Source organism: Geosmithia morbida (assembly GCF_012550715.1).
Source record: "Geosmithia morbida isolate 1262 chromosome Unknown scaffold_13, whole genome shotgun sequence".
In the NCBI taxonomy this organism is placed as follows: Eukaryota; Fungi; Ascomycota; class Sordariomycetes; order Hypocreales; family Bionectriaceae; genus Geosmithia; species Geosmithia morbida.
In genome coordinates this window covers 796,167-823,320 of record NW_023336200.1, presented here as the reverse complement: position 1 = coordinate 823,320, position 27,154 = coordinate 796,167, and the positions used below count along the sequence as shown (strand labels likewise).

The 27,154-nt window shown below is 55.7% G+C and overlaps 10 protein-coding genes across 10 annotated transcripts; 6 read left to right on the top strand and 4 right to left on the bottom strand.

Moving 5' to 3' along the window:
- Nucleotides 1-20: 20 nt before the first annotated feature.
- On the top strand, nt 21-1,623 carry GMORB2_2599 (ketol-acid reductoisomerase; the record flags this gene model as incomplete). The annotated part of the gene is made up of 4 exons (XM_035464578.1): nt 21-234; nt 352-383; nt 488-766; nt 928-1,623. 4 exons carry the CDS (start codon nt 21-23, stop codon nt 1,621-1,623), a joined length of 1,221 nt encoding a protein of 406 aa, XP_035319764.1.
- Nucleotides 1,624-2,316: 693 nt separating this feature from the next.
- On the top strand, nt 2,317-3,632 carry GMORB2_2598 (threonine dehydratase; the record flags this gene model as incomplete). The annotated part of the gene is made up of 2 exons (XM_035464577.1): nt 2,317-2,656; nt 2,809-3,632. The coding sequence occupies 2 exons, from the start codon at nt 2,317-2,319 to the stop codon at nt 3,630-3,632; spliced, it is 1,164 nt and encodes a 387-aa protein (XP_035319763.1).
- A 208-nt stretch (nt 3,633-3,840) lies between these two features.
- Nucleotides 3,841-5,966, bottom strand: GMORB2_2597 (Major Facilitator Superfamily; the record flags this gene model as incomplete). The annotated part of the gene is made up of 3 exons (XM_035464576.1): nt 3,841-4,113; nt 4,263-5,240; nt 5,556-5,966. Coding segments are annotated over 3 exons (1,662 nt in total), but the record flags the coding sequence as incomplete, so codon positions are not given.
- A 2,655-nt stretch (nt 5,967-8,621) lies between these two features.
- Nucleotides 8,622-10,215, top strand: GMORB2_2596 (glutamate-5-semialdehyde dehydrogenase; the record flags this gene model as incomplete). The annotated part of the gene is made up of 2 exons (XM_035464575.1): nt 8,622-8,869; nt 9,165-10,215. The coding sequence occupies 2 exons, from the start codon at nt 8,622-8,624 to the stop codon at nt 10,213-10,215; spliced, it is 1,299 nt and encodes a 432-aa protein (XP_035319761.1).
- Nucleotides 10,216-10,617: 402 nt separating this feature from the next.
- Nucleotides 10,618-12,760, bottom strand: GMORB2_2595 (replication factor A1; the record flags this gene model as incomplete). The annotated part of the gene is made up of 4 exons (XM_035464574.1): nt 10,618-10,711; nt 10,859-12,346; nt 12,404-12,655; nt 12,720-12,760. The coding sequence occupies 4 exons, from the start codon at nt 12,758-12,760 to the stop codon at nt 10,618-10,620; spliced, it is 1,875 nt and encodes a 624-aa protein (XP_035319760.1).
- An 808-nt stretch (nt 12,761-13,568) lies between these two features.
- On the top strand, nt 13,569-14,854 carry GMORB2_2594 (Dienelactone hydrolase; the record flags this gene model as incomplete). The annotated part of the gene is made up of 4 exons (XM_035464573.1): nt 13,569-13,737; nt 13,817-13,842; nt 13,962-14,697; nt 14,760-14,854. 4 exons carry the CDS (start codon nt 13,569-13,571, stop codon nt 14,852-14,854), a joined length of 1,026 nt encoding a protein of 341 aa, XP_035319759.1.
- Nucleotides 14,855-15,101: 247 nt separating this feature from the next.
- On the bottom strand, nt 15,102-16,274 carry GMORB2_2593 (D-arabinose 1-dehydrogenase, Zn-dependent alcohol dehydrogenase family; the record flags this gene model as incomplete). The annotated part of the gene is made up of 1 exon (XM_035464572.1): nt 15,102-16,274. The coding sequence occupies one exon, from the start codon at nt 16,272-16,274 to the stop codon at nt 15,102-15,104; it is 1,173 nt and encodes a 390-aa protein (XP_035319758.1).
- Nucleotides 16,275-20,929: 4,655 nt separating this feature from the next.
- Nucleotides 20,930-21,570, top strand: GMORB2_2592 (uncharacterized protein; the record flags this gene model as incomplete). Its single annotated transcript, XM_035464571.1, has 2 exons — nt 20,930-21,171; nt 21,336-21,570. The coding sequence occupies 2 exons, from the start codon at nt 20,930-20,932 to the stop codon at nt 21,568-21,570; spliced, it is 477 nt and encodes a 158-aa protein (XP_035319757.1).
- Nucleotides 21,571-23,249: 1,679 nt separating this feature from the next.
- GMORB2_2591 (propionyl-CoA synthetase) lies at nt 23,250-25,715 on the top strand (the record flags this gene model as incomplete). The annotated part of the gene is made up of 3 exons (XM_035464570.1): nt 23,250-23,649; nt 23,827-25,116; nt 25,285-25,715. 3 exons carry the CDS (start codon nt 23,250-23,252, stop codon nt 25,713-25,715), a joined length of 2,121 nt encoding a protein of 706 aa, XP_035319756.1.
- Nucleotides 25,716-25,845: 130 nt separating this feature from the next.
- Nucleotides 25,846-26,725, bottom strand: GMORB2_2590 (BRCA1 C Terminus (BRCT) domain; the record flags this gene model as incomplete). Its single annotated transcript, XM_035464569.1, has 2 exons — nt 25,846-25,957; nt 26,037-26,725. Coding segments are annotated over 2 exons (801 nt in total), but the record flags the coding sequence as incomplete, so codon positions are not given.
- Nucleotides 26,726-27,154: the final 429 nt, after the last annotated feature.

The window sequence follows — 27,154 nt, the reverse complement described above, 5'->3', positions numbered from 1 at the left end:
TCCCTCCATACATATTCACAATGGCCTCCCGAAGCTTCTCCAAATCTGTGCGCTCGCCTCTAGCCCGTCAATTGGCCACTCCTCAGATCCAGCAGCGCACCTTCATCGCCGCCCGCAATCTCGTGCGCGCTGGTGCCGTTGCTGCTCGCCCTGCTGCCATTGCCGGCCGCGCCCAGCAGCAGGTCCGTGGTGTCAAGACCATTGACTTTGCTGGCGAGAAGGAGGACGTTTACGGTAAGAATGAATTGTCCCTTCCATTACCATCTTCTCCCTTCTTGTAGACTCTCATCTCAATCGAATTTTTTTTCCTTATCCGTTCTTTCCCTTGCTGACCGCCATACCTACCTACAGAGCGTGCCGACTGGCCTCAGGAAAAGCTCCTTGTGAGTCACCCCAGAAAAAAAAATCTCCTTCCCTCCATCTCTGGATAGAGGCAGGCGAAGAGGAAGAGAGGAAGGAAAAGCAGATGGCTAATCTGTTCAAACAGGACTACTTCAAGAACGACACTCTTGCCCTCATCGGCTACGGCTCCCAGGGTCACGGCCAGGGTCTTAACCTGCGCGACAACGGCCTCAACGTCATTGTCGGTGTCCGCAAGGAAGGCAAGTCGTGGAACGACGCTATCCAGGATGGCTGGGTTCCCGGAAAGAACCTCTTTGAAGTCGACGAGGCCATTGGCCGCGGTACCATTGTCATGAACCTGCTCTCTGATGCCGCCCAGTCCGAGACCTGGCCCGCCATCAAGCCCCAGCTCACCAAGGGCAAGGTACGTTTCTTCCATCTTCCCTCATACACTCCTACCCTCTTTTTTTACGAGTCACCGACCTTGGGGACGATTCTCCATCTCGTCCATTGAAACTGCCTATGCTTTTTTCCCCCTTCCTTTTACCCCTTCTGGCCTCTAACAAGCTCTACGCATGTATTCAGACTCTGTACTTTTCCCACGGCTTCTCGCCCGTCTTCAAGGACATCACCAAGGTCGAGGTCCCCACCGACATTGATGTCATCCTCTGCGCCCCCAAGGGTTCCGGCCGCACCGTCCGCTCCCTGTTCCGCGAGGGCCGTGGCATCAACTCGTCCTTCGCCGTCTTCCAGGACGTTACCGGCCTCGCCAAGGAGAAGGCCATCGCCCTGGGCGTCGCCATCGGCTCCGGCTACCTGTACGAGACCACCTTTGAGAAGGAGGTCTACTCCGACCTCTACGGCGAGCGCGGCTGCCTGATGGGCGGCATTCACGGCATGTTCCTGGCCCAGTACCAGGTCCTCCGTGAGCAGGGCCACTCGCCCAGCGAGGCCTTCAACGAGACCGTCGAGGAGGCCACCCAATCCCTGTACCCCCTCATCGGTGCCAACGGCATGGACTGGATGTTCGAGGCCTGCTCCACCACGGCCCGCCGCGGCGCCATCGACTGGACCCCTCGCTTCCGCGACGCTCTCAAGCCCGTCTTCGACGACCTGTACAAGTCCGTCAAGGATGGAACCGAGACCAAGCGCTCGCTCGAGTACAACGGCCAGAAGGACTACCGCGCAAAGTTCGAGTCCGAGATGGAGGAGATCCGTGGCCTTGAGATCTGGCGTGCCGGTAAGGCCGTCCGCTCTCTTCGCCCCGAGAACCAAAAATAAGCAGCTCGTTCGCTCGCTCGCTCTCTCTCTCCCTCTCGCACATGTCAACCTAGCATGTGTGCGTGAGTGATTGATGTATATGGGGAAACCGGAAAAAAAAAAGGGGGGACCTGAGATGTGTGTATTTACAACTTAGGATTTCATAGGGAGGTTTATTTTTTTTATCGTCTTGGTGCTTATTTCAAAGCTACTCTCTTCTGCTACAAGTACCCTTTTCTTAAAACCTCAGTATAGGGACCAAGAATTTATAAATAAATAAAAAAATCACTGTGCTATATTATCAATGCAGCACCTTTTTTCTTCAATCCCGTCGTGCTTGTATATGTTGGAACCGGCCATGGACCCCGTGCGTATCCTCCTAAGTGTATATGACTACTAGACCTTAGATACCGGACGCCGATATTCGGCACCCGAAGAGAGCTATTTTGCCGCAACGGGTAGGAGCGAGTGAACGCATGCGCCTTCCCCGCCTTCGACATCGAGGAACCCCAAAGTGGGACGGAGACCCTTCTTCTCTCCCTCTCCCTTTTCTGAGTTTGTAAAGGTTGAAGGCCTTGTGTTCGTCATTGTTCCCTTTGCGTACAACCATCATATACATCACATCTTGTTTCTTCCTGTCATTCTCAGAACAGGACAAGACACATCAGCGGGGTGTGTGGGGTCAAAGGAGGAACAGGGAAGGGAGAGGAAAGGATGGCCGACATATCTACATGCAGCGCGCTGACACGGTCATCGGTGGTAGAGGCCCACGACATAGTGAAGCCGCACGTCCACCGGACCCCCGTGCTGACGAACCGCACCCTGACGGAGCTGGCGTCCACGCCCCGGACGGAGTCAGACCTCAAGGGAACGCGATGGGAGGGCCGCACGCCTGCCCGGCCCGTGCTGCGTCTGTGGTTCAAGTGCGAGAACATGCAGCGCATCGGGGCGTTCAAGGTGCGCGGGGCATTTCATGCCGTGGAGAAGCTCAAGAAGGAGCCCGGGTGGCTTGAGGGCGGCGGTAAAGAGAAGGGTGTTGTGACGCACAGTTCTGGTACTTCCTTCTTCTCCCCCTCCACTATCCCCGCTTGGTCATCCTTTCTTCCTCTCCCTCCTCTCTCTCCTCTCTCTATATATCCACCATCTGATCTACACGGATGTGCATGCAGCTGTCACTGACGTATATACAAGGTAATCACGCACAAGCTCTTGCCCTGGCAGCCAGCGAGAGCGGAATCAAAGCCCACATCGTCATGCCCGACATCTCCCCGGCCCTCAAGGTCAACGCCACTCGCGGGTATGGCGCAAACGTCATCTTCAGCGGGAGCACCAGCGTGGAGCGCGAGGCCGTGGCGGACCGCGTCATCGCCGAGACGGGCGCCCGCCTCGTGCCTCCCTACGACCACCCTGATATCATGCTGGGACAGGGGACGCTGGGTCTGGAGCTCCAGCAGCAGGTGGCCGACATGATGGCAGCGGAATCCGGGTCGGCGGGGGGGATCAGCGGTCTGGAGAGGGCACCCACCACCAGGTCTTCCAAAGGCGATGGTGGGCTTGATGCCATCATCGCCCCCTGCGGCGGCGGCGGCATGCTCTCGGGGGTGGCGCTCTCCTGCGAAGGCACGGGTATCCGTGTGTACGGTGCTGAGCCGTCGTTTCAGGGCGCCGACGATGCCAAGCGCGGGTATGAGTCCGGGTCCCGCATTGAGGCCGTCTCCACGCTCACCGTTGCCGACGGGCTGCGCACCCCCGTCGGCGTGCACCCCTGGGGCGTCATATACGAGCGCCGTCTGGTGTCGGGCTTCTACAGCGTCACCGAGGACGAGATCAAGGCTGCTATGCGGCTTGTGCTCGAGCGGTTCAAGCTCGTCGTCGAGCCTAGTGGGTGTGTTCCCCTAGCTGTGGCGCTGTTCGACGAGGACTTTCGTGCCATGGTGGAGAAGGAGGCTGGACCGGAGGGTTGGGATCTTGGTCTCGTCTTTAGTGGTGGCAATGTTGGTGCCGAGACGGTTGGTAAGTTGTTTGCGTAGAAGACAGCTTTGCAAGTGAAGGGGGGGTGGGGGGGTTGGACGTGTCATCTATATCATATGGATCTATTATCACTGATGGGTTCTAAGTCGTATTCTAAAATGATGCTGCGTACGGAGTATACTCTCTATCATGCGTGCGTGTGTATATAGCTGTATCCAAAGGCATTTCCTTCGTTTCTTTCGTCGTTCCGTCAGTCCTCTCTGACACTTAACTCTGTTGCCCCTGATCCTGCAATATCTTGTCCATATCGATCCTCCACCTCGTAGCATTCTTCCTAAGAGCAAGGATGCCGGAGAAGCCAACGACGATGCAGGCGAGTCCCACAGTGGTGAGGACCCATCCGGTGCCGACGGCGTCAATCCACTCACTGGTGACGACGACAGCGATGGCGCTGAGGATGTTCCGGACAAAGTTATTGACGGCGACACCGGCGGAGCTTTTCTTTCGTACGAACTCGGTGAGCATTGTTGTGACGGAGGACTTTGATTTGCAGTTAGCATTTTTTTTTTTTTTTTGGGGGGGGGGGGGTTCGGTTCGTATTGAAAAAAAGAGAAAAAATTCTGGCTCTTTCTTTTCTTTTCTCTCTCTCTCTCTGGACGAGTCGACAAGGAGGGAGGGGAGCAACATACAAAGACCAACATGGAGGCAACCCCGAAAAAGTAGAGGGCGATGGAAGGTACGATCCAGTGGACGCCGTAGTGCAGGGTCCAGCCGAAGACGATGAGGGCGGCCGGGTAGACGATGTTTGCGATCCAGAGGTTCTCCCTCATGCGGTCCTCGGGGAGGAGGATGAGCTTCCCGTTGACGTCGTAGCGGTTTGCCTTCCTAGCCTCCCTGGCCATGATTTTGTCGATCCACCTGCCGCCGAAGAGGGAGGCGGTGATGTAGCCTAGGCCGGGAGGGGCGTAGAGGAGGCCGACGATGATCTGGTTGAAGCTGTAGGGGGGCAGGTCGTAGGTGTGCTGGAGGGTGATGTTGGAGACGTAGAGGGATCCGAAGGCGATGGCTCCGATGATGACGGTCAGGGCGACGGGCGGGAACCTGAGGAACAGGAGGACGCTGAGGGGGTCGACGAGGAAGTTCTTGGCCACGGAGGCGAGCCTCCTGGTCTTTTCCCTGGCAGATCCCGCCGTCACCGTCCTCGACAGGCTGCTGTCGGCCACGGGTTCTCCAACCTGCTGCTGCCCCGGCTGCTGCCCCCTCTGCCCCTGCGGCTGCGTAGATGACGATTTGCCGTGACCGTTGGGGGCGGAGACGGTCTCGGGGAGGAAGCAGGTCAGGACGATGATGCAGCAGAAGCCGTAGATGGCCAGGAACCACATGGTCGCCTGCCAGCCCAGCTCCTCGGACAGGACGCCGCCGATGATGGGGGCGATGAGCGGTCCCAGCAGCGGTCCGAGGTAGAAGAAGCTCATGGCGCGGCCGCGCTCGTACGACTCCCAGATGTCGGCGATGGTCCCGGCCCCGACGGCCTGGACGCTGGCCGACGTGGCGCCGCTGCAGGTCCGGAACACGATGAGCATGGTCATGTTGGTGCTCACGGCGCACAGCACCGAGAAGACGAAGAAGAGGGAGAAGGACGTCAGGTAGATTGTCCGCCGACCCAGCTTCTCCGAGAAGGACGACCACCACAGAGGGAAGATGGCCATGGCCAGCATGTACAGCGCCACCGAGAGGTTGGTGACCGTCTTGTTGACGTCGAATGCCTCGGATAGCTGGTTGAGGGCAGCTGTATGGTTGAGTCAACGCCTGCACATGTATACGCGCGCACGCATATATATATACATATATATATAGAGAGAGAGAGAGGGAGGGAGGGAGGGAGGGAGAGAAATGGTAATAAAAATAAAAATAAAAAGGGGGGGGGACTCACGATAGAAGATTGATGACCCCATGGGTGCACCGGCCGAGGCAAACGACACGGCAGCTGTTATAGCCCACTTGGTCGAGTTGCGGTAGTCGTACGGCCTCTCGACCTCGGGGATGACGCTGAACCGTCCCAGGAGTCCCCTCCTCTTGGACCTGGGCACGACGACGACGGTTCTCGACCGCGTGGACGAAGCGGCTCGCGATCTGGTCCGGCAGGGGGGGCAGTCGGCCTCGCATGCGTACAGGCCCTCGCCGGAGGGTTCGCCCACCGTCGCGGCGGGGACGAGGTCGTTGCGATGCTGCGACGACGAGCCATCTTTGTCGTCGTCGTCGTCGTCATCATCGTCGATACCCCCGTCGCTGTCTCGGCCGTCCCGTCTCCCACCTCCGTAGCAGCCCTTTTCGATATCGCGAGTTCGGACATGCTCGTGGTGTTTATCGCCGGAGTTGGAGTTGGAACTGGAGCTGGAACCAGCCGAGGAAGGGCGGCGCCGCTCCTCCTTCTCCTCCTTCTCTTCATCCTCATCTCGGTTTATAGAGGTAGGCTGGGCATCTTTGCCCTTTTCCAGATCAACGTCATCAACCATCATGGTCTCTCTCTCTCTCCCTCTCTCTCTCTCTCTCTTTCTCTCTCTCTCTCTCTCTCTCTCTTTCTCTCTCTCTTTCTCTCTCTCTTTCTCTCTCTCTTTCTCTCTCTCTTTNTCTCTCTCTCTTTCTCTCTCTCTTTCTCTCTCTCTTTCTCTCTCTTTCTTTTTCGTTCTTTCTTTCTCTGGTTTATTGTCAACTTTGTACTCAGTGACAGAGTGGGTATTGACCCTTGGGTTGAGTGATGACGAGGGAATGTATGAGCATGGGATTCTCTAAAGATTTTTCAAGTATATAAAATGATCGGGGGCCCAAAGAATATCACGAAAAAAAAAAAGACGGTGTGAAGATGCTCTTTTTTTTTTGGGCGACGATAAGAAGGAATTCGTCAAGTTAGGTCGATAATGCTGAAGAAAGAAAAAAAATTGGAGAGGAAAATCTAGGATTCAATGGAGTTGTGATAGCAGGGGGGGAGGGAGGGGAGGGGCAGCAGTTTCTTTTCGCCCATCAATCCTGACTGGTTATCAGACCGGGTAAATAGTAAAAGAAACAAGATGCCAAAGCCAGAAATGAGAGAGAGAGAGGGGCCAGTTAAGAGATGGAAAATATCGTATTGAAGTTGACGGGTTCAAGTACAAGACTTAGAATAATACTACTCTGTCATGCACAATACTGCAGTCTTGACTCTTCTCCACTAGTCAATCCGGTTAAGACGGCATGCCGCCCAAGGGGGGCGAGGGGGGGGGGAGGAGAGGTGAGAAGAGACAGAGAGAGAGAGAGAGCGCAACCAACGGGTCTACTTGTGTGCTCTTCTGCTTTTGACACATTCAATTGGACTGACTGTTTTGGATGTTTGCTAGACCGGAACTTTGAACCATGGCATCGTCTTGTGTTGGGTGTTGGAACCCGATCGTCGGACTTGGCCCGTCATAATTACTGTACGGGTTATTTGTGTCTCTCGTGTCGTCGATCAGCAGGCGCCCTTGGTTCGGTGCCGAGATTACGGTGCCGAAGAAATGGGAGTGGAGGGGCCGTGTACCTCGGCAACCTCTTATAACGGGGGAGAGGGAGGGAGTTGTCCGATGTGTTGATGTGTCGATGTACTACTGTCCACTTCACAGGGTGACTACTAGCCCAATAATATTCAACAAAGATGAGGAAATGTCATCATGTATGAAATACGGAAGGGAGAGGAAAGAGAAGAATGGGAAAGGAAATAATATGGTTCATGTTTCAAAAACATACATAGAAAAGACAAAAAAAGTGTCAGGTCGACAGAAAAAAGAAAAACTCCTCCGGACAGGATCGAACTGTCGATCTTCCGATTGCGCAGGTGCTAACAGTCGGACGCCTTAGCCAGCTGGGCCACGGAGGACGTGGTTGTTAGGGAGGTGAATCCCTAGCTGACTTGTGTTGGTGGTGAACAATCCTGCCCTATAAAGCTAATATTTACATTGGGGCATCTTACTTCACAGACGGTACTATCTTGAGAGCCTCATCGCCTCGGTCCTCTCTCTGGCTCTCTTGGAGGAGCGTGATCTTTTCCTTGACTGGTTGGCAAGCTACCTCCAGAGTATACGGGCCCAAATTCGGTCCCCGGGACGTTGCCGGTGCAAAGCCAGATGTCGATTGTGTCCGTGAACCATGGACGCAACTGAGCAGATGATGAGACTTTTCTCTATCGATTACTGTAGACTCATCACTATGGGGAAGCAGTTTATTTCTGGTGAGGTGATCTCAGGTGGATATCAGGCCTGAATCGGTAAATCCTTTACGAAAGGAAGAAGAGAAGAGAGAGAGAGAGAGAGAGAAGAACTCGGGCGGCATCGTAGCTGCCTCCGTGTGGATGGGTAATGTGATCACGCGGAAAGGCGAATCGAGAGATGCTGATAGGTAAAAGCTATGTGAGCCGATGCAAAAGCGTCGATCCCCTGCACTATGTCGACGATAGTCCGACTGATTAGGTCAATCAATGTTCTGATGCGAGTGCAGCCTTGACGTCTAGTAGACAGCTAGGGATCTGACAATTGCATGCATATACGTGTGTAATCTGTACACCTCCATGACCCTTACCCCGGGCGGTATTACTTGGCACGAGAGGTGCTCCCGGAGGTGGGAAAACCGTGCCTCAGGCATAAGTTTCCAGGTTTCAGGACTACGACACACGCGCTTACCCTATATATATATATATATATATATTTTCTTTTTTTGAAAGAGAGAATGAGGGACAGAGAATATCCTACTACCTGTGCCGAGTACCAATACTCTCTTTATTCTCCTCTTCTCTTATCGGATGCGGCCAAACAAACCCGATTCTTATTGAAAAAGTCCATTAATTGTCTTAGGGGGGAAAAAAGAAACCAAACACGAAAAAAGAAGAACCGAAGCAGAAAAAAAAAAAAGGAAGAAAAGAAGAAAGAAGAAAAAAACGCACGCACACACACGATACCTCAAAAGCGAATCAAGGAAAAGGAAGAAAAAAAAAGGATAGTAACGGAAAGAAACAAGATAAAAAGACGGGAGAGAAAAGAAAGATGTCGCTGACAGCCGCGTCCCCCGAAGAGGCCGCCTCGTCAGCCAAGACAGCCTCCTTCTCCCTGGCCACCCTGACCGTTGAGGAGCGCAACACGGCCCTGTTGGCCATCCACGACGCCCTCTCCTCCGCAAAGGACGACATCCTCGCCGCCAACGCCCGGGATCTCGAGGCGGCCAGGAAGGCGGCGGCAGACGGTCATCTGAGCCAGTCTCTCGTGTCCAGGCTTGATCTCGGCAAGAAGGGAAAGTTTGAGGATATGCTCAAGGGGATTCTCGATGTTCGGAATCTTCCTGATCCTAGTATGTTCTTCTCTCTCTCTCTCTCTCTCTTCATGTTCCTATCTCCATCTCTCTCTCTCTGATATATATATATACGCGTGTGTGTGTGTGTGTGTGGGTGGGTGGGTGTATATATATATATATATATATATATATACAACAGAAGAAAAACAAAAGAGTCAAAAGTAAAAAAGAAAGAAAGAGAGAGAGAGAAAAAAAAGGCTGACGACAGGAAACACAGTCGGTCAGATCCAGCTGCGCAGAAAATTGGCAAAAGACCTGATTATGGAGCGAGTATCGTGCCCCATCGGCGTGCTGCTCATCATCTTCGAGGCCCGTCCGGAGGTCATCGCCAACATTGCCAGCCTGGCCATCAAGTCCGGCAACGCGGCCATCCTCAAGGGCGGCAAGGAGTCGACCGAGTCCTTCGTGGCCGTCTCGCGCGTCATCTCGGCGGCCCTGGAGCCGACGGCGGTGCCCAACGCGGCCATCCAGCTGGTGACGGCGCGCGACGTCGTCGCCAGCCTCCTCTCCCAGGACCGCCACATCGACCTCGTCATCCCGCGCGGCGGCAACGACCTGGTCCGCTACGTCAAGGGGGCCACCAAGATCCCCGTCCTCGGCCACGCCGACGGCCTCTGCTCCGCCTACCTGGCCTCCTCGGCCGACCCGGCCGGTTCGGCCGTCGCCGTCGTCGACTCCAAGACCAGCTACCCGGCCGCCTGCAACAGCCTGGAGACCCTGCTCGTCCAGGACGCGGCCCTGGCCTCGGTCCTCCCCGTCGTGGCCCGCGCCCTGCTGGCCAAGGGCGTCACCCTCCGCTGCGATCCACCCTCAAAGGCTGCCATACTCTCCTCCTCCCCTTCGGCTGAAGGCGGCAACGACCACGTCGACGTCGATGGACTGATCCTCGACTCAACCCCGGAAGACTACGACACCGAACACCTCTCCCTCACGCTGGCCGTCAAGACCGTGTCCTCCCTCTCCGACGCCATCGCCCACATCAACACCCACGGATCCCACCACACCGACGCCATCTTCACATCCGACCGCGCCGAGGCCGAGCGCTTCATGAGTGAGGTCGACTCCGCAGGCACGTACTGGAACGCCTCCACACGACTCGCCGACGGTATGCGGTACGGCTTCGGCACAGAAGTCGGCATCAGCACCAACAAAATTCACTCTAGGGGTCCCGTCGGTCTCGACGGCCTGACCATCTACAAGTATAAGATTCGGGGTGATTACCAGCCTACCACTGGTTACGGCACCGGTGAGGGGCAGATTCCTTGGACTCATGAGACGCTGCCTCTGTGATATGATGTATTGCATAAAAAAAAGGGGGGGTATGGGAGGGAGTATGATGTTATCGAAAAGAGTACCAAGGTGCCCCCACCCTCCTTTTCTTTTGATAGGAAAGGGAGTGTGAATGAGAGAGAAGAAAAAATCGAGAGAGTCGTCTTGTTTGTTAACCACGACTCAATAATCTTGGTACGATATCTACATTCTACCTTGAACATCGGGGTCAGAGTAATAAAACTTGTCTTGATATCATTCATCAACACTCCAAAAAAAAAACACATAAGACATGACAATGCCATTTTTCACCCTCTTCATATTCCCCATTACATAATTGCCCTAGGACTTTTTTTTTTCTCTTCTTTTTTTCCCTTCTGTTTAGTTCTTTTGTTCGTTCTTCTTATCTGTACAGTAGATGTATTATTCCATGTTATACTGCTCAATGAGCTTGGCCAGCCTGTCACCCTCTGACTTGTAGTCCACAGCTGATACCGACAATACTTGATAACGGATTCTATTTTGTTTATTTTTGTCAGTTCGGTTTTCTAATAACGCAAGAGTGGTAGAGTAGAGAAGAGACAGGAGAACAGAGAGAGAGAGAGAGAGAGAGAGGAAAAGGAGAAGGGGGGGGAGGGGGGGGGAAGGAGGAGAGGAGACATACTTCGGCGTGTTGCCGTACGTGTCCATCCTGGCCCTGCATCGGAAATTGAACTTTTGGAGAGTGGCAGCCTCAAAGGCAGACTGGAAGGCGGCATCGTCCGACTCGCGCATCTCCATGAGCTCGTTTGCAGGGACGCCCATGACGACACGCGCGGCCTCGTCGAAGCAGGTGAGCCACATGTGATTCGTGAAATCGGCGACGTTGATGGACAGGATGTAGCGGTGGTTGGGCTTCTCATGGGCAATATTGCACTTCTCGCACTGCCAGGTGCCGTCGCCCAGCTCCGTCACCTTCTTGTTGTTGCAGCCCTGCGAGGGGCAGGCCGGGTATGAGAAGCTATCCTGCTTGGTGAAGACATTGGTAGCTATGATGGTGAAGTAGGCCTGCTCGTCGTGTCCGAGGTTGTCGTCCTTGACCTTGCGGATCGTCGTGATCTCGTCCTTGCGGCCGGTGGCGCCCGCCATGCTGGCCGAGTTCTGGTGCGTGGCAAAGTTGTCCCCGCGGCCCGCAGAGTCGTACCAACCCTTCAGCCGGTGCGCGTCGGGGATGTCCGGGTCCACCGACATGGTGCCCGACGACAGGAGGCTCAGGCTCTTGCCGCCGAAATCTGACACCTTGGTGCCCTTGAAGGCCACGACCGACTCAGGGTTGGCATCAAAGCTCGTGGCCGTCTTGCCCCACACCGTCACGCGCACCGAGAAGCCCGTGTCGTCCACCACCGTCAGCTCGCGCTTCTGGAAGGGCCGGCCGTCCTTCTTGGAGATGATCTCCGACACCTCGCCGGCGTCCTTGAGCACGCCAATCACGTCGACCGTGCTGTCCTTCTCGACACTCTGCAGCTCCTGGATGGTGCAGAAGTTGAAGCGCATCTGCGGCACGCTCGACTGGTCGTCGGCCTTCTCGATGACCGTGTCACGCTCGAACGTGAGCTCGTAGTCGTTGGGCAAGTTGGTGAACTGTTTCTTGGCCAGGGCCACCTTGCACGGTGTCGAGATGTAGTAGACGGAACCTTCCTGGAGCAGGTCGTAGAAGGCGTCGCACTGATCGTTGAAGCCCGTCGCCTTGATCTCGCCGCTCTCGTCCAGCAGGTTGACGCTGAAAAGCTTGCCCTCGCTGTTGGCTTTTTGCCACCTCTTGATGTCCGACTTGAGCGTCACCCGCGCCTTGATGGTCCACTTGTGCGTGAAGAAGGACAGGGCCTCGATTGGGTGTATCGTCGACCCCGCATGCGTGACTGTCTTGGCGGCCGGCACCGCCGACGGCTTGCTCTGTGTCGGTTCCTCCTTCTTGGCACCGTAAAAGTCGTTACCGGCAATCGCGTTGCCGCTGTTATTGTTGTTGTTGTTGTTGTTGTTGTCTCCGGCGGCCTGCCCGGCGACCTGCCCGGCGGGAGCGGCATCCATGCTGACGGGCTCGCCAATCTTGTCAAGGACCCCGTAGTCTTCGATGACCTCGAGATCGAGGATGATGAGGATGCTGTGCAGATGTCTGCCGTCAGCCACGTGCAGGACTTGGGGTCTCCGTATCAGAGGGGACGGTACTCACCTCCTTCCCTTCAGGTTGTTGGGCTGGTACTGCTTGACGCGGGCAAAAGATCCACGCACGAGCTTGCCATCGTGGATGACCTGATTGGCCTTGGTGGCCAGCATGGACTGGACATAGTGCTCTCCGTCGCTGATGACGAGACGCCACCTGTCGCCGGCTTGGGCAGAGGGAGCCATCTGTTTGACCTGAAGGCATTGCAGGACGGGAACGGGGAACATCTTCTCGGCCTTTTCCGGGTCGTTGAAGATGGCGCTGTACACAGAGAGAGTGATGAGTTGACTGATCAGCAAAGGGGGGCAAACAAGGTTGGGCTCACTCTAGCGCACCGCGCGACAGAGCAGCGGATGCAGCTTCCATTGTGGCTAGAGGTTACGTCGTCGTCGCTGTCCGTCTACAAGGACGTCTGTCTATATGCTTGGCTTGGCAGGTAGAATGGAGAAGGAAGACGGATGTGTGCACGCCCAGGTGTTTGTTTATGGATGTGGTGTAAGCTTCTCGTAGGGAAGAAGTCGGGTAGGAAAGTAGCAGTGCTTCACGGTTCGTCGATACTCGACGCGTACCGCGTTTAGTGTATTTCTGGGTTAAGGGAGGAGGGGGGAGAGGGGTTGGTTTGATTATGTAATCCGCGTTGTAAGAGTAGTAGTAGTACTGATAAAGAGATAAGATAATGATAAGATAATGATATGCTGTTGAGAGCAACGGCCAACATGGCCTTGAGATGCATCTATATGTACTTGTATGACTGACTGATGTTTTTCTTTACTTTTTTTTTCTCTTCATCTCTTCATTCGTCTATGTATGTGTAATAATCATGATGATCATTGAAAAGGGGGTCTGTATCTTCTCTCTTGCGGATGCTGGGCAAAAAGGCGCATTACAAGCTGACGACAGTTGAAACCAACGTTTCTCAATGTGGGGGATTAGTGCACTGCCCCTCAGCCCATCAACTGTTGACGCATTCTCGTCATACCAATCGTTTTACATTTTACCAGTAGCAGCGTAGTACGTAATAATTGCCGTTGAGATTCCCATACGGATACAAAAACAGAATAAATAAAAACAAAATAAAGGATTCGCGACCGGTCACAACGTCAGACGTCTTCCCTTCCAACGTTTCTCCAATCCGTATAATACCACACACGTCGCCGCAGCAGAGCTCGCAGCCATGAGTGACGCTTCCCTCGACAGAGACGCAGTGGTGGCGATCGCGGGCGGTGGCGACGGTCCGGGGACCTCGCCCCGCGCCGATGATGCAGCGCCAGCTCAACACCACGAGGCCGAGATAACGACGGCGCTGCCACCGGGCGCGCACTGCGTGACCGACAGGCCTACTCGTGAGTACTACATGCGACAGTGACCGGACGAGTTGGGTGTGCCATGTACATAGGTCGCTAACCAAGCATGCGAAAACAGCCGTCGGACAGGCATCCACAGGCGAAGTCATCAAGCTCGACGGCATTGACGCACGTCTCTCTCTCCCTCCCTCCCTCTCTCTCTCTCTCCCTCTCTCCTGACCCGACCTCTAGAGAACGCGCACGCATGAAATGCTGACACCTAGGCTCCCACCCCCTTCTTCCAGGTCTACGTCTCCAAGCCAGCCGACTACCCTCACACGCGGTCGCGACTCCTCCTCCTCCTCACGGGCGGCACGGGCATCAAGTCGGTCAACAACCAGATCCAGGCGGACAGGTACGCGAGCGAGGGCTTCCTGGTCCTGATGCCCGACATGTTTGCGGGGGACGACGCGCCGGGAGCTACGGCCATAACGGACGACTCGACCTCGATACTGGAGCAGATCAAGCTCAAGGCCGCCGAGATGGCCAAGTCGTTCGTCATCGATATGTGGCTGGCCCGCGTGACGCCCGACCGTGTCATGCCGATCCTGCGCAGGGTCATCGAGGCCGCGCACGACCAGTACGGCGACGCCGTGCGCAACGGCGACGGCATCTACGCCGTGGGGTACTGCGTCGGCGGACGCTTCGTCATTCTCCTGGCCAGGGAGACGGCTCCGACCGCCGCTGCTGCGGCTGCTTCTGCTGCTGCTGCTGCTGGTGACGGCGGTGATCAGGAGAGTGCCAAGCCCAAGACCGAGGGTCCATATATCAGGGCCGGCGCCATCGCCCACGCTGCCTCCGTTGCGCCCGAGGACTTTACCGACGTCAAGGTGCCGCTGAGCTTTGCCTGCGTCGAGGACGACCCGCTCTTCCCCGATGCCGTACGCATCCACGGAGAGGACCTCATGGCGGAATACGACTTGGAGCACGAGGTTCACGTATACCCCGGTGTGCCGCACGGTAATTCAGTCCAGTCCCCTGATTCAGATACGTCACCAGCGCTCCCGCTAACACGATGCCAGGGTTTGCCGTCGTGGGCGAATACACAGACTCTGCGATCCGGTCCGCGCAGGCAACGGCGTACGAGCAGATGCTAAGATGGGTGCAAACGCATTGAAGCGCAAGCGCGGATCCAATTGCTCTCCGTCACGTCTGCCTCCCTCTAAAATGCACGAGAATACCGCGCACGACCGTAGAGAGTACATAACGATTATGAAGAAGAAGAACATTGACTTGTATAAAAAAAAAACCCTTTTTTTTAAAGTAGGGGGGGGGGGGGCAGATTCAATAAATAAATTGAAAAAAAAAAAAAGTAGAGAAACTATGAGAAACTACCGTGACTTTGTTCTCGATTACATCCATCTCTACGGAACGGTGCAGACGATCTTGCCCGAGTTGCTATTGGCCTCCATGTACCTATGAGCATCCTGTATGCGATCCCACGGGAAGACGGAGTCGACCACGACGCTGAGGTCCCCGCTCTCAAAGGCAGGCAGGTACCCCTCTAGGCGGTCCCTCAGCCTGCCCTGGTAGTCCTCGTCGCGGCTGCGCAGGGTGCTCCCCTCGATGCGGATACGCTTGAGCAGGATGGGGGCGATGTCGACGTCCGGGATCTGCGCGCCGCCCATGAAGCCGAGGAGGACGATGCGGGCGTCCCGCGCGGCCACGTCGAGGTTCTGCTGAAAGTAGGAGCCACCGACGAAGTCGACGATGTAGTCGACGCCGCCGTGGGAGGCGGCCAGCTCGGCCACGGCGGGGGCCCACACCCCGCCGCGGGACTTGTAGTTGACGGCGGCGGTGGCGCCCATCTCCTCGGTGACGAAGCGGCACTTCTCGTCGGAGCCGGCGGTGGCGTAGACGGCCGAGGCGCCGGCCAGGCGGGACAGCTGGATGCCGGCGACGGACACGCCCGACGCGGCGGCGTGCCAGAGTATGGACCGCCCCCTCTCGAAGCCCAGGACCAGGTGCAGGGCCTGGGTGGCGGTGATCCAGGCCTCGGGGATGGCGGCGCACTGCTCGTGCGTCAGGCCCGCCGGCTTCCGGAGCAGCATCTTGGCGCTCACGGAGATGTACTCTGCGTAGGCGCCGCCGTAGGCGAGGCCGAAGACCTCGTCGCCGGGACGGAAGTCGTGACGGCGGTGTCTATCGTCGTCGCCGTCGCCGTCGCCGTCGTCACCGGAGCCGGAGCCGGAGCCGGAGCCGGAGCCGGAGGGGCCGCCGATCTCGACGACGACGCCGCTGAACTCTACGCCTAACGTCGTCGGCGCCTGCGGGGGGACCGGGTACTGGCCCCGACGCTGGAGGATGTCCATGCGGTTCAGGCCGAAGGCGCGCACGCGGACGAGGGCGCGGCCCGGGCCGACGGTCGGCACCGGCGTGTCGCCGTTGATGAAGAGGGCCTCTGCCTCGCCCGTGCCGCCCCGTATGTCTGCGCGTGTGGGCTTGGATGTCAGTGAAGGGTGGGGGTGTGGCTCGCGGTGGGGGACGTCATTACCGACTGCTTTCATGGTGGTCATGCTGGGCTTGGTGGCTGGCATGTTTCTGATGTCGGGTGTACTGATGTTTCTTCCTCTAAGGATACGTGTCGTGAGTCCGGGAAGCGGTTTGGAGGTGATGCGGTACCATGGGAGCTCCCGAGGATATCTCCCTCACATGTATGCGGGTTGTATGTATTATTAATAACGCAGCTGCCGAGATCTCACGGTATGATGACATCAATCATGGTAATCTGTCATCTGTACATGGGAGGATGCCCGACATTCATGCTGCCGCGAGGATACCCTGTACCCATCCGGCAGCGGTTCTGGCCACCATCACCGTTCTCACGGGACTAGAGGCGAAGTAGTGTGTGTGTGTGTGTGTGTGTGTGTGTGAAAGAGATGACTTCTCTCTGTTTTTTTTCTTCTTTTTTTTTCTCTTCTTTCTTGCATCTCGCAGAAGTACGGGGTTTCTTGTCCGACTAAGTATCGCGATATATGCGAGGTCGTGTGGTTATGCGGTAGTTGAAGGTTGCGGGTAATCCTCACCATCAATCACATACACACGCTATCTATGTACGTCATATGATGTCGACCGGCGGCGTATGCGCACCTCGACTCACATGCAAGCAAAGATCCCTTCTTCTTCCTCTCTCATCTTCTCTCTCCCCCCCCCCTCAAGTCCCAGGAGGTCTGTCCGATGCGACGATGGAGGTTGAAAATACGCGGTACGCAATCAGCATGTACAGGACAGGTATCATCGGCTGTACGAGCAGTTCTATCCCGAGGCTGACACATCATCGACCTACCGTCCAGCACCGACCGCATGGACGCAGATGTGCATACGTCTGGACCGTCAGACAGCACGGAAGCTCCACGAGTTCTGTCAGAGACGAGGCTGGCTGACCTATCTGTCCCCGTCCAAGGATCGGATCCGACTGTGGTGAGGGAAATTTGCGTGGAGTGGATGGATCGGTTGATGTCCTGTCGATACCCGTGATTACGCGTACCGGGAACCTGTACGGCGGTGGTGTCGATACCGGTTGGGGGGTACGGAGGAGTACGGAGTATGATTGCGGTTACGAGTATGATGATGTACATCAGCATCCGCAGCTGCAGATTACCACTGCTCGTATAGCATGCCCTTGGGGGATCGTCAGGGCGCCGGAACTGGCACTGCCACGGGTGCCACCCTATCTCTCTCCGGTAGTGTCGAGATCAGCGGTTTTCCGGGTCCAGCTGATGGCCACTTTTCATATATTCGAGTGGTTGATGTGTAGGGTGCAGATCCGATAGATGGGATCGAAGCTGAGACGATTTTACTCTTTTCTTCTTCTTCTTTTTTTTTCTTCCTTTTTTTTTTCTTCCTTTTTTTTTCAAAAAAAAAAATCCATTTCAAAAGTATTATTATTATTATTGTTATTATTATGATGAAATTTTCTATTATACACCTTTCTACCTTTTATATATATATATACATATGCAGATATTCTCTACTCGTATGTATTTTCTTTTCCATCCTTCTCATGATGCCCATTCTTCTACGTCTTCATCTCTCTCTCCCTCTGTCGACGAAGAGTACGGGTCGTCGATAGCGTCTTTCGCTCCGCCGTAGCTGCTATTCTAGTCTCGATGCTGTACGTGTACGTGTACCGTGTACAGGTCTGTACTGCGATACTCATAGGCTCACGATGCTGCAGGGTATTGGTGAGTATCGGTACGCGGGTATGGACAGGCGTGATGCTCGTAGCGTAGCCTACCTTGCGAGAGGATCAAGATTTGCCAGAGAGTATCATCACACGTACCGATTACATGCACGTAATATTACACCAATTTACCCAAAATAGAAGCCGTACCGGCCGGTGCAAGTCTGCGCATACGAGATTACAAGCCACACGGACCAAAGGAGCTCTTTTACCCGTAGCAGCGTCCGTAGCAGCGTCCGTAGCAGCGTCCGTAGCAGCGTCCGTAGCAGCGTCCGTAGCAGCGTCCGTAGCAGCGTCCGTAGCAGCGTCCGTAGCAGCGTCCGTAGCAGCGTCCGTAGCAGCGTCCCTAAGAGTATCCCGACGCTCTCTCTCTCTCTCTCCCCCCCTCTCTCCCCCCTCTCCCCCTCTCTCCCCCCTCTCCGGCTCTATGGACTGACGGCTTCACCGTCACGTGCTGTAACCCGTCAGCACCCGTGCGGCGCGGCACGGATCGTGATACCACCATCGCAGCGCTGGAGGGTCCCGAGAGCAGAGGTCGTCGCTGTCTTTGCGGTGGGGCCTGCTGCGCCGTGAGGTATCATATACCAGCGATAACCAACCTCGAGTGCGAGTATTCGCATGGTAGCAGCATGGTTAGTTGACATTGATACCTGCTGTGAATACGATGGTGACTCATCTACGAATCATGTACTCCGTACTGCTGCTACTATCATTACTCCTGCTATCATTACTCCTACAATCATTACTCCGCACTACTCCGTACCTGTCATCTGTAATCTGTCATCTGTACAATTACGGAGGACTACTCTTCCGTACTCTACCTACCAATACACCGGCATCATTCTACGGAGCAGAGCAGACTAAGGCCCCCCTCCCCCCCACCTCGCCATTCCAGAGGAACCCCACAGGACCTCCATATCAGGCAGCGCATGACATGAGAGGGTAGCGACAGACATGCAACGAGATTGGAGACGCGCATCGTCCCCTCTCCATCCGAGCTTTCTGGTCTGGAACCCGGTGTCCCCTGTCTCGGTCGTGGCGGGGGCATGAATAGACTCTTGCTGGCATCTGGGACATGCAATCATACGTGACCTGACTCTCACGCCACCATCATCATGACTAAAAAAAGAAGAAGGAATAAGAGGGAGAAGACGAAAAAAGAATACTGGAAAAAAAAAAGGACTGGAAAAAAAAAAAAAAGAAGAAAGCTACTGACAGATGTCAGATACGAGCTGTCCGACCCTCCGTTACGTTGTCGTTGCTGACAGGCGGGTTTATTGGAGGAGCAGAGAAAAGTGCGGAGAAGTGATTTGGAGGCAAAAAAGCAAAAAAAAAAAACAAAAAACAAAAAAAAAAAAACCAAGAACCGAAATGGCAAGGAAAATATCGGTACCTGCATCGTGATACATGCCATCACCTGCACCGCATGCAGACTGCATCAGCAGCGATATCTGCAGCGGGAAGAAGGAAACACAGAGCGCCAAGGGACCCCGATGCTTCATCTCACCACACGAGAGAGGGAAGTCTCCTTCTCCGAGGGGGGCCTTTTATTTTATTTTTTTCCTCTATTTTTTTTTATTTTTTATACAGGTTGAGGCTGGTCTTTCACGTATCCGTGCCTCCTCACTGGTCGGCCATGTACCCACGTCCTCCCATCTCTCCACCGGTTTACAGCTGCTGAGCATAAATATAGGAGATGTGCATCTACATGTGCACCCGTAATCTGTACTGCTGTGCTACTGATGATGATGATGATGACAAAGCAATAACAAAGTGATGGCAGAATAACAGCAGAATAACAGCAGAATAACAGCAGAATAATCATCATAATCATCATCATAATGCCTTCTTCGTGGTATCAACCTCTACAAGTACCGAGTAATGATACGTGCATTCTGCCGACTTTCTGCTCCTCGCATCCGGAATCTTGATTGGTCGCGTGCCTGAGCGCGTCCCCCCCCGCTAGAGAGAAGAGGGAAGGGGGGGGGGGGGCGTCAGGGGGTAAAGTGGTCCCGGTCCAATCGACGCTCCCTCTCCTCCTCTCCCTCTCCGCCTCTTCCTCTCCCCCTGGTCTTCTCTCGAAGCTCTCTGTGCGCTCTCGGCAGAAGCGCTAAAGAGGAGAGGGTCGGAGAGATGATGGATGGGGAGGGTCAGGATGGGAGGAATTCCAGGACTTCTTGTCGGGGTATAGTCGTGCGCTCACCCTGACGGATGAGTATGCAGATGACTCTGGTCCGGTCAGGATGTCGGCATCCCGACCTTTTCCATTCTCGGCACATTCTACCGACGAGGACGAGCAGTCGTCTTGGATATACGCGGTAGGAGAGTGCTCGTAAAAGTTTCTCGTATCGATACGTGCATGCGATGACGGTAATACGGCGAGTGAACCGCCACGGTATCAACTTGGTAATGATGCTAACGTGTATACATGTATACATGCATCCATCTGCGTGTATGCAATCTGCACTCGTAGCCTGCCAAGATGCGAGTGTCCGAGCATTACGAGTGATCATGCACATCTCGTATGCGATAATATCATCTGCTCGTACTCGTACGAAGCACCACCGCATTCTTGGACTGAACCTTTTGGAACAGTCCACTTCCCCTTCCATCAAGAGACTTCCCTGCCCACTCACACACACAGACACACACACACTCTCTCTCTCACTATACAGAATATCCTTACCACCCCCCCTGTCTACCAAGACCCAAATCATCTGGGCCCCCCCTCGTATAAAGCAGGGGCATCCTTCCCTCTCGAAATTAGCCTTCCCCTTCTTCTTCTTCTTCTCCTTTCTCTTCCCCTTCTTTCCTCTCAACCCACTCACGTTCGTTTAGACAGTCATATTCTCCTGACCTTATAAGTCAAGTACATTCGTTCTCTCAGCTGCCAACCCATCCTCTCGCTTTCCAAAGAAGAAATCCATCCCGTCGTCCTTCCTTATCCTTTTCAAAATCCTCTCTTCTCTTCTCTCTCAAAAAAAAAGATCCATCCTTTCAGCCGTCAAGATGAAGTACTCTGTCGCCGCCGCCCTCGCCGCCGCCGTCACCGGTGTCATGGCCTCTGGCAACGCCACCGTCGTCACCGAGGTCGTCGACGTCTACACCACCTACTGCCCTGCCGCCACCCAGATCACCCACGGCAGCAAGACCTACACCGTCACCGAGGCCACCACCCTGACCATCACCGACTGCCCCTGCACCATCACCAAGCCCGTCGTCGTCACCTCGTCTGTCGTCTGCAACGACTGGTAAGTCCCTGCCCTCCCCCTTATCCACCGGGGATACCCTCTCTCCCCCCTCCTTGGGGGGGAGGAGTAGGAGGAGGATGGATATCTTCCATAGCCGCGTATGGAATCCGAGTAGAGCCCGGAACTGACGAGACGAAAACACCCAGCAGCAGCAGCAGCATCAGCACTTCGGCCCCCGTCGTCCCCACGGCCCCCGTCGTCCCCGTCCCTTCGGTCTCCAACTCCACCGTCCCTGCCGTCCCCTTCGTCCCCGGAGGCGCCCAGCCGACCGGCGGTGTCCCCGCCGCCAGCACCACCGGTGCTAACCCCACCGGTCCCGCTCCCACGGCCGGTGCCGCCAAGGTCGCCGGTCTCTCTGGTGTTGCCGCCGTCGCCGCCGTCGCCGCCTACTTCCTGTAAATAATCATACCCATCTTTTTTGGTCACGGCCAACTCGAGACTCCCTCCCGGAGTCTCCTGTTCGACTTCTTGAGCCTTCCCGCGGAGAATTGGAAGACCGAGAGGAGACCAAACGTATAGGATCTTTCTCTTTTGTCGAACCCCTTGATTTCTCGCGCTTTATCAGAAAAAACGACGAAAAAACAATGTGGAAGCAAAAAAAAACAAACGGACCGGTGTGATGAGACATTCGCTTGTCTTCATCATCAAAGATGGATGAAACTTTTATTTACGGGATGCCTGGGGATTCTTTCAGCCCTTCTAACTGTCTCGGACCCGCCTTGAGGTCAGAGAGAGAGATGGTGCCATCGGAGTTCAGGAAGGGCACTCTCTGTGGTGTATAGGAACTTTTTCTTCTTTTTCGATTTGGATATATTCGGACACGACATAATTTCTTTAAAAAAAACCAATAACCTGGCTTTGCCGTTCACTTCACTTCTCTCTCCCCCCCTTTTCTGGATACACATCTATCACCTTTGATATCTTCAATGTATATCTACTTGGCAGATCCGAGATATGGTCCGTCTCCGTGTGCTGTGAAGGTCATCAATCGCTGCTAGACTCTAGGCTGTATCTTGTAGATTCGAAGCATCGGATCCGTGGCGGCAACTGTCCCTGTCATTTCTGTTTCGCACATTATAGTAGTAGTACCGATTCACTTGACATAGACAGGTACTGCTATGATGAGATGGAGAGCGTTTGCGTCTCCGAATCATGCCTCTGTGCTCTCTCACTCTGCACTACAACCTCTCAAGGGGGGTGGCTGCTGTATAACTCCCAGCAACATTCCAGTCGGACCAGCTGTCCCATCACGATCCGTCGTCTGCTGAAGTAACGGTGATACGTGCGGTACTACAATGGGCGCGTGTGCTTTGTACAGGTATGATAGAAAATGTATACAAGTGGGGTGGATTCCGTCTGTACGCAGCTGATACCGATATGCTGATATATGCCACACACGCTCTGAAAGAATAGACACGACTCGACACATTGAGAAAGATGTAGACACAGAATCGGTACAGCACCATTCCAGAAGACGACATGATGAGGGGGAAGAACAAAGAGGAGTGGGAATTCTCTTCTTCTTTTTTTTCTTCTAACAAGGTTTGGCATCGACCGGTTTGCTGTCATCTACGCCACCGGAGAAAAGGAAGACGGTCACTTCTGCGCCGGGGGAGAAGAAGGGGGGAGAGCGCGCGTCCGTCCGGCTTCTGCGTATGACGAGCGGTCACCAAATAAGACACTGGGATCGCAGTACGGGTACACGACCAAGAGAGCGGAATTAGATAACCGCGGCAGCAGCAAGAAAAAGAAGAAAAAAGGCGGTCACAATCACGCCTGGGCTGAGCTGTACATTATATCATCTCCCATCCTCCTCCGCCTTTTCTCCCCCGCAAAGTCCAACCACTTTCCCCCATATTACCCCACAATCTTACACTCATGACGGCATCTCCCATCTCCGGGACTTTTATTATTGTTATAATTATTAATTTTGAAAAGCTCATTCTCTTCCTATTTCCCATATATATATATATATATATTCATTCTCGCAACTGACATATATCTCCTCTTCCCTTCTCGAGGTACAGTCCGAAACCCTCCCCCAACATAGCGCAACGTCACGAAAGATTCCAAACAAGATGGTTCACCAGGACGACGTACTCCGTCACAGCCTAGAGGACCCCGAGTCCTTCTGGTCACACCAGGCAGATCACCTACACTGGCATACGAAACCCACCTCCGTCCTCACCCGCGGTACCAGGACGCTCGGCACCCCTTCCTCCTCTTCCTCCTCCTCGTCAGACGTCACCCATCCGGACTGGTCGTGGTTCCCGGGCGGTCGCATCTCGACATGCTACAACTGCGTGGACAGACACGTCCTCGCCGGACGGGGCGGCAACGTAGCCGTCTACTACGACAGCCCCGTCTCGGGATCCAAGCAGACCATCACCTACGCCCAGCTGCTCGATGAGGTCGAGGTTCTGGCCGGCGCGTTGTGGGAGCAAGGTGTGCGTAAGGGTGACGTCGTCATGATTTACAGTAAGTCCCTATCTCTTCTCTCTCTCCCCTCTCTCTCCTATCTCTATCTTATATCTCTATCTTATACCTCTATCCTCTATCATTCTTGTCCTTCCTCTGTCGTTTTCTATTCCTTGCACGACTACGTGTGTGCCAACGCGTCTGAATAACAAACCCTCCCCACCCCCCCCAAAAAAGTGCCCATGATCCCTGCTGCCATCGTAGCCATCCTATCCATCAACCGCCTGGGAGCGATCCACTCCGTCGTCTTTGGCGGCTTCGCGTCCGCCGCGCTGGCCCAGCGCATCGACGCCTGCCGGCCCGTCGCCCTCCTGACGGCCTCGTGCGGCATCGAGGGCAGCAAGCCGCCGACGCCGTACAGGCCTCTGGTCGAGGAGGCGCAGCGGCTGTCCTCCCGCCCGCCGCGCCTCACGCTCGTGTGGGAGCGCGAGCAGCGCCGCTGGGCCGGCGGGCCGGGGGGGATGAACCGGTCGCGCGGCCAGGCGTCGTGGCAGGAGGTGGTGCGCAGCGCCAGGGCGCGGGGCCTGCGTTCCGCCGCCGTGCCCGTCGCCGCCTCGGATCCGGTGTACGTCATCCACACGTCCGGCACGACGGGGACGCCCAAGGGCGTGCTGCGCGAGGCGGCCGGCCACGCCGTCGGCCTCAACCTCTCGATCGCGTACCTCTTCGGCGTCCGCGGGCCCGGGGACGTCATCTTCACCGCCTCCGACATCGGCTGGGTGGTCGGCCACTCGTACATCGTGTACGCGCCCCTGCTGGCGGGGGCGTCGACGGTGCTGTACGAGGGGAAGCCCGTCGGCACCCCGGACGCGTCGTCGTTCTGGCGCGTCGTGGCCGAGTACCGCGTCAACGCCCTCTTCACGGCCCCCACCGCCCTCAGGGCCATACGCCGCGACGACCCGCGCAACGAGCACATCGCGCGCGTCGGCGAGCGGGGCGGCCTGCGCTCCCTGAGGGCCCTCTTCCTCGCCGGCGAGCGCTCCGAGCCCACCCTCGTGTCCATGTACCAGGGCCTGCTGGACCGTTACGCCGCCCCGGACGCCCACGTCGTCGACAACTGGTGGTCCACCGAGTCCGGGTCGCCCATCACGGGGAGGGCCCTCGCGCCTCACGCGGGGAGGGACCGCGCCTCTGACGTCCGCCACGGGACCCACCCGCCTCCGCCGCTGCGGCCGGGGAGCGCGGGGAAGCCCATGCCGGGATTCGACGTGCGCGTCGTGGACGACCGGGGGGACGAGCTCGAGAGGGGCTCCATGGGGAACATCGTCCTCGCCATGCCGCTGCCGCCCACGGCCTTCCGCACCCTCTGGCAGGAGCACGATCGATTCTTTGCGGGCTACCTGCGGAGGTTCGGTGGCCGGTGGCTGGATACCGGTGATGCCGGCATGGTCGACCAGGACGGCTATCTGCACATAATGAGTCGGAATGATGATGTGCTCAACGTGAGCGCTCATCGATTGTCAAGTGGTCAGCTCTCCTTTTCTTTCTTTCTTTCTTCCTTCCCCTCTTCCTTTCCTCCCTCTTGACCTCTTGAATCTCCGTCCCCACCCCCAATCCGGTTCTTGCTTCTTGCTGCCTTCTATTCGTGAGCACTAACACCTTCCCCCTCCCCTCCCCCCTCCCCCCCACAAAAAGGCAACATTGAGCAAGCCATCGCTTCCCACCCCCTCGTAGTAGAATGCTGTGTCGTCGGCATCCCCGACCCGATAAAGGGTCAGCTCCCGTTCGCCTTCGTGACGCTCTCGTCCGACCCGCACCCGCCGTCCCCCCTGCCGACCGAGAAGCTCTCGGGTGAGATACAGTCCCTAGTGCGCAGCCAGGTCGGCGCCATAGCCTCGCTGGGCGGCATCATCCAGGGTAGAGGGATGATACCCCGGACCAGGTCGGGAAAAACGCTGCGCCGCGTGCTGCGCGAGATGCTGGAGAATGCGGCGCGTGGGGAGCCGGAGAAGCCGGTCACGGTGCCGAGCACCGTCGAGGACGCCGCCGTCGTCGAGGTCGCGAGGGAAAAGGTCGGCGAGTACTTTCTTCAGAGAGGGGCGGTGCACGCTGCGCCAAAGCTGTAGTGCGTTTTATGTACTTGTTTGTTTCTCGTGAGAGTTGGGGTGGATTCTATATATACCGTGTGCTCGTTTCTAATGTATGCGCACGCGCGCGTATGTTGTGTGTGTGCTGATTACCATCCCTGATGGAACATTACTTCTTGGTACATACGTCGTATACGCTTCCCTGTGTCCTCGGGGCAATCTTTGTGGTGGCGAATCTCGCCTCTGGTAACCTCTTGCCTGCGGCTATACTCTCGAGGATCCTGGAGTATTATATATATATATATATATTGGTTAGATGTAATAGGGAATAGAGAGAGAGAGAGAGAGAGAGAGGCTCACCACTCGACACCAACATATTTTACACCGCTCCCCGCCATCCGCGCTATCTCCCTCTGCATCTTGCCGCCAGCCAACCCACCGCCGAATCCGCGAGCCCCGGACGGCGACGACGAGGACGACGAGGACGATGCATTGTTCGGCCGTCCGAGGACAACATGCGTGACTGTACGTCTGCCCAGGTGCAGGGAAAGACGACCGCCGTTCTCGGCGAGGAGGTGCTTGAGTCGGTGGTCCGATATGAGGGGGTATGTGCTCCCGTTGACATAGACGACCACACCCGAGAAGATGGCTTTGTCGGCGCTCGGCGTCGGTGATGTTCCATCAGCAGCAGGAGTAGCAGCAGCAGTGGCAGCACCTCCCAGTCCCTCGGTCTCTGGCTGTCGCATGGACCCGGGCCTGACGAGCATATCAGCCACACTCCTCCTGCTGCCGCTCCCGACGTGGCGAGATCCCGGTTCCCGTGCATCGCTCAGACGTGGACCGCCGGACGGGCCAAGGTGGAACTGGCCGTTCACCTTGGCGTTTCGGGAGGCGCGCCATGCAGTGCTGGATCCGGGCTGGCGGTCTGCGCGCTGGTGACCTGTCGATGACGAGTTCCACGGGTCAAAGACTTTGGACAGACGGGAGGAGGGGGCTGCCCTGGAGGGTGCTGGTTCTCCCATTCTCTGCTTGACGGTTTTTCTCTTCGAGCTTGTGCATTACAGTGACGTTTTACTGGGTTATATGTATCTGTGTATATATTACGTATAAGAATTTTTTTTTAAAAAAAAAAAAAATCAAAAAGAAGAAGAGGGTTCTAACCCGGTTTTCCGATTCTAGCGTCGAGGAAACAAGATCTGGTCTGCCACGCATTTGTGACGCCAAAACACGTGAATCGGTGGCTACTCTTGTTGTTTACCCTGCATTTTTTACATCAAACCTGGAATGTTCGATCTTCAAGGTTCACGTTGAGCATCATTCAACATCAACATCTACCCATTTACTCCATAATACTGTGCACAAACATCACCCTCTATGCAGCGATTCGCATGCGTCAAATGCCCTCTCATGCTTCTGCTTCAAGCTCTGTGCGTCCTCGCGTACCTGCAGCCAGCAAACAACCCAACCCCCCCCCCCCC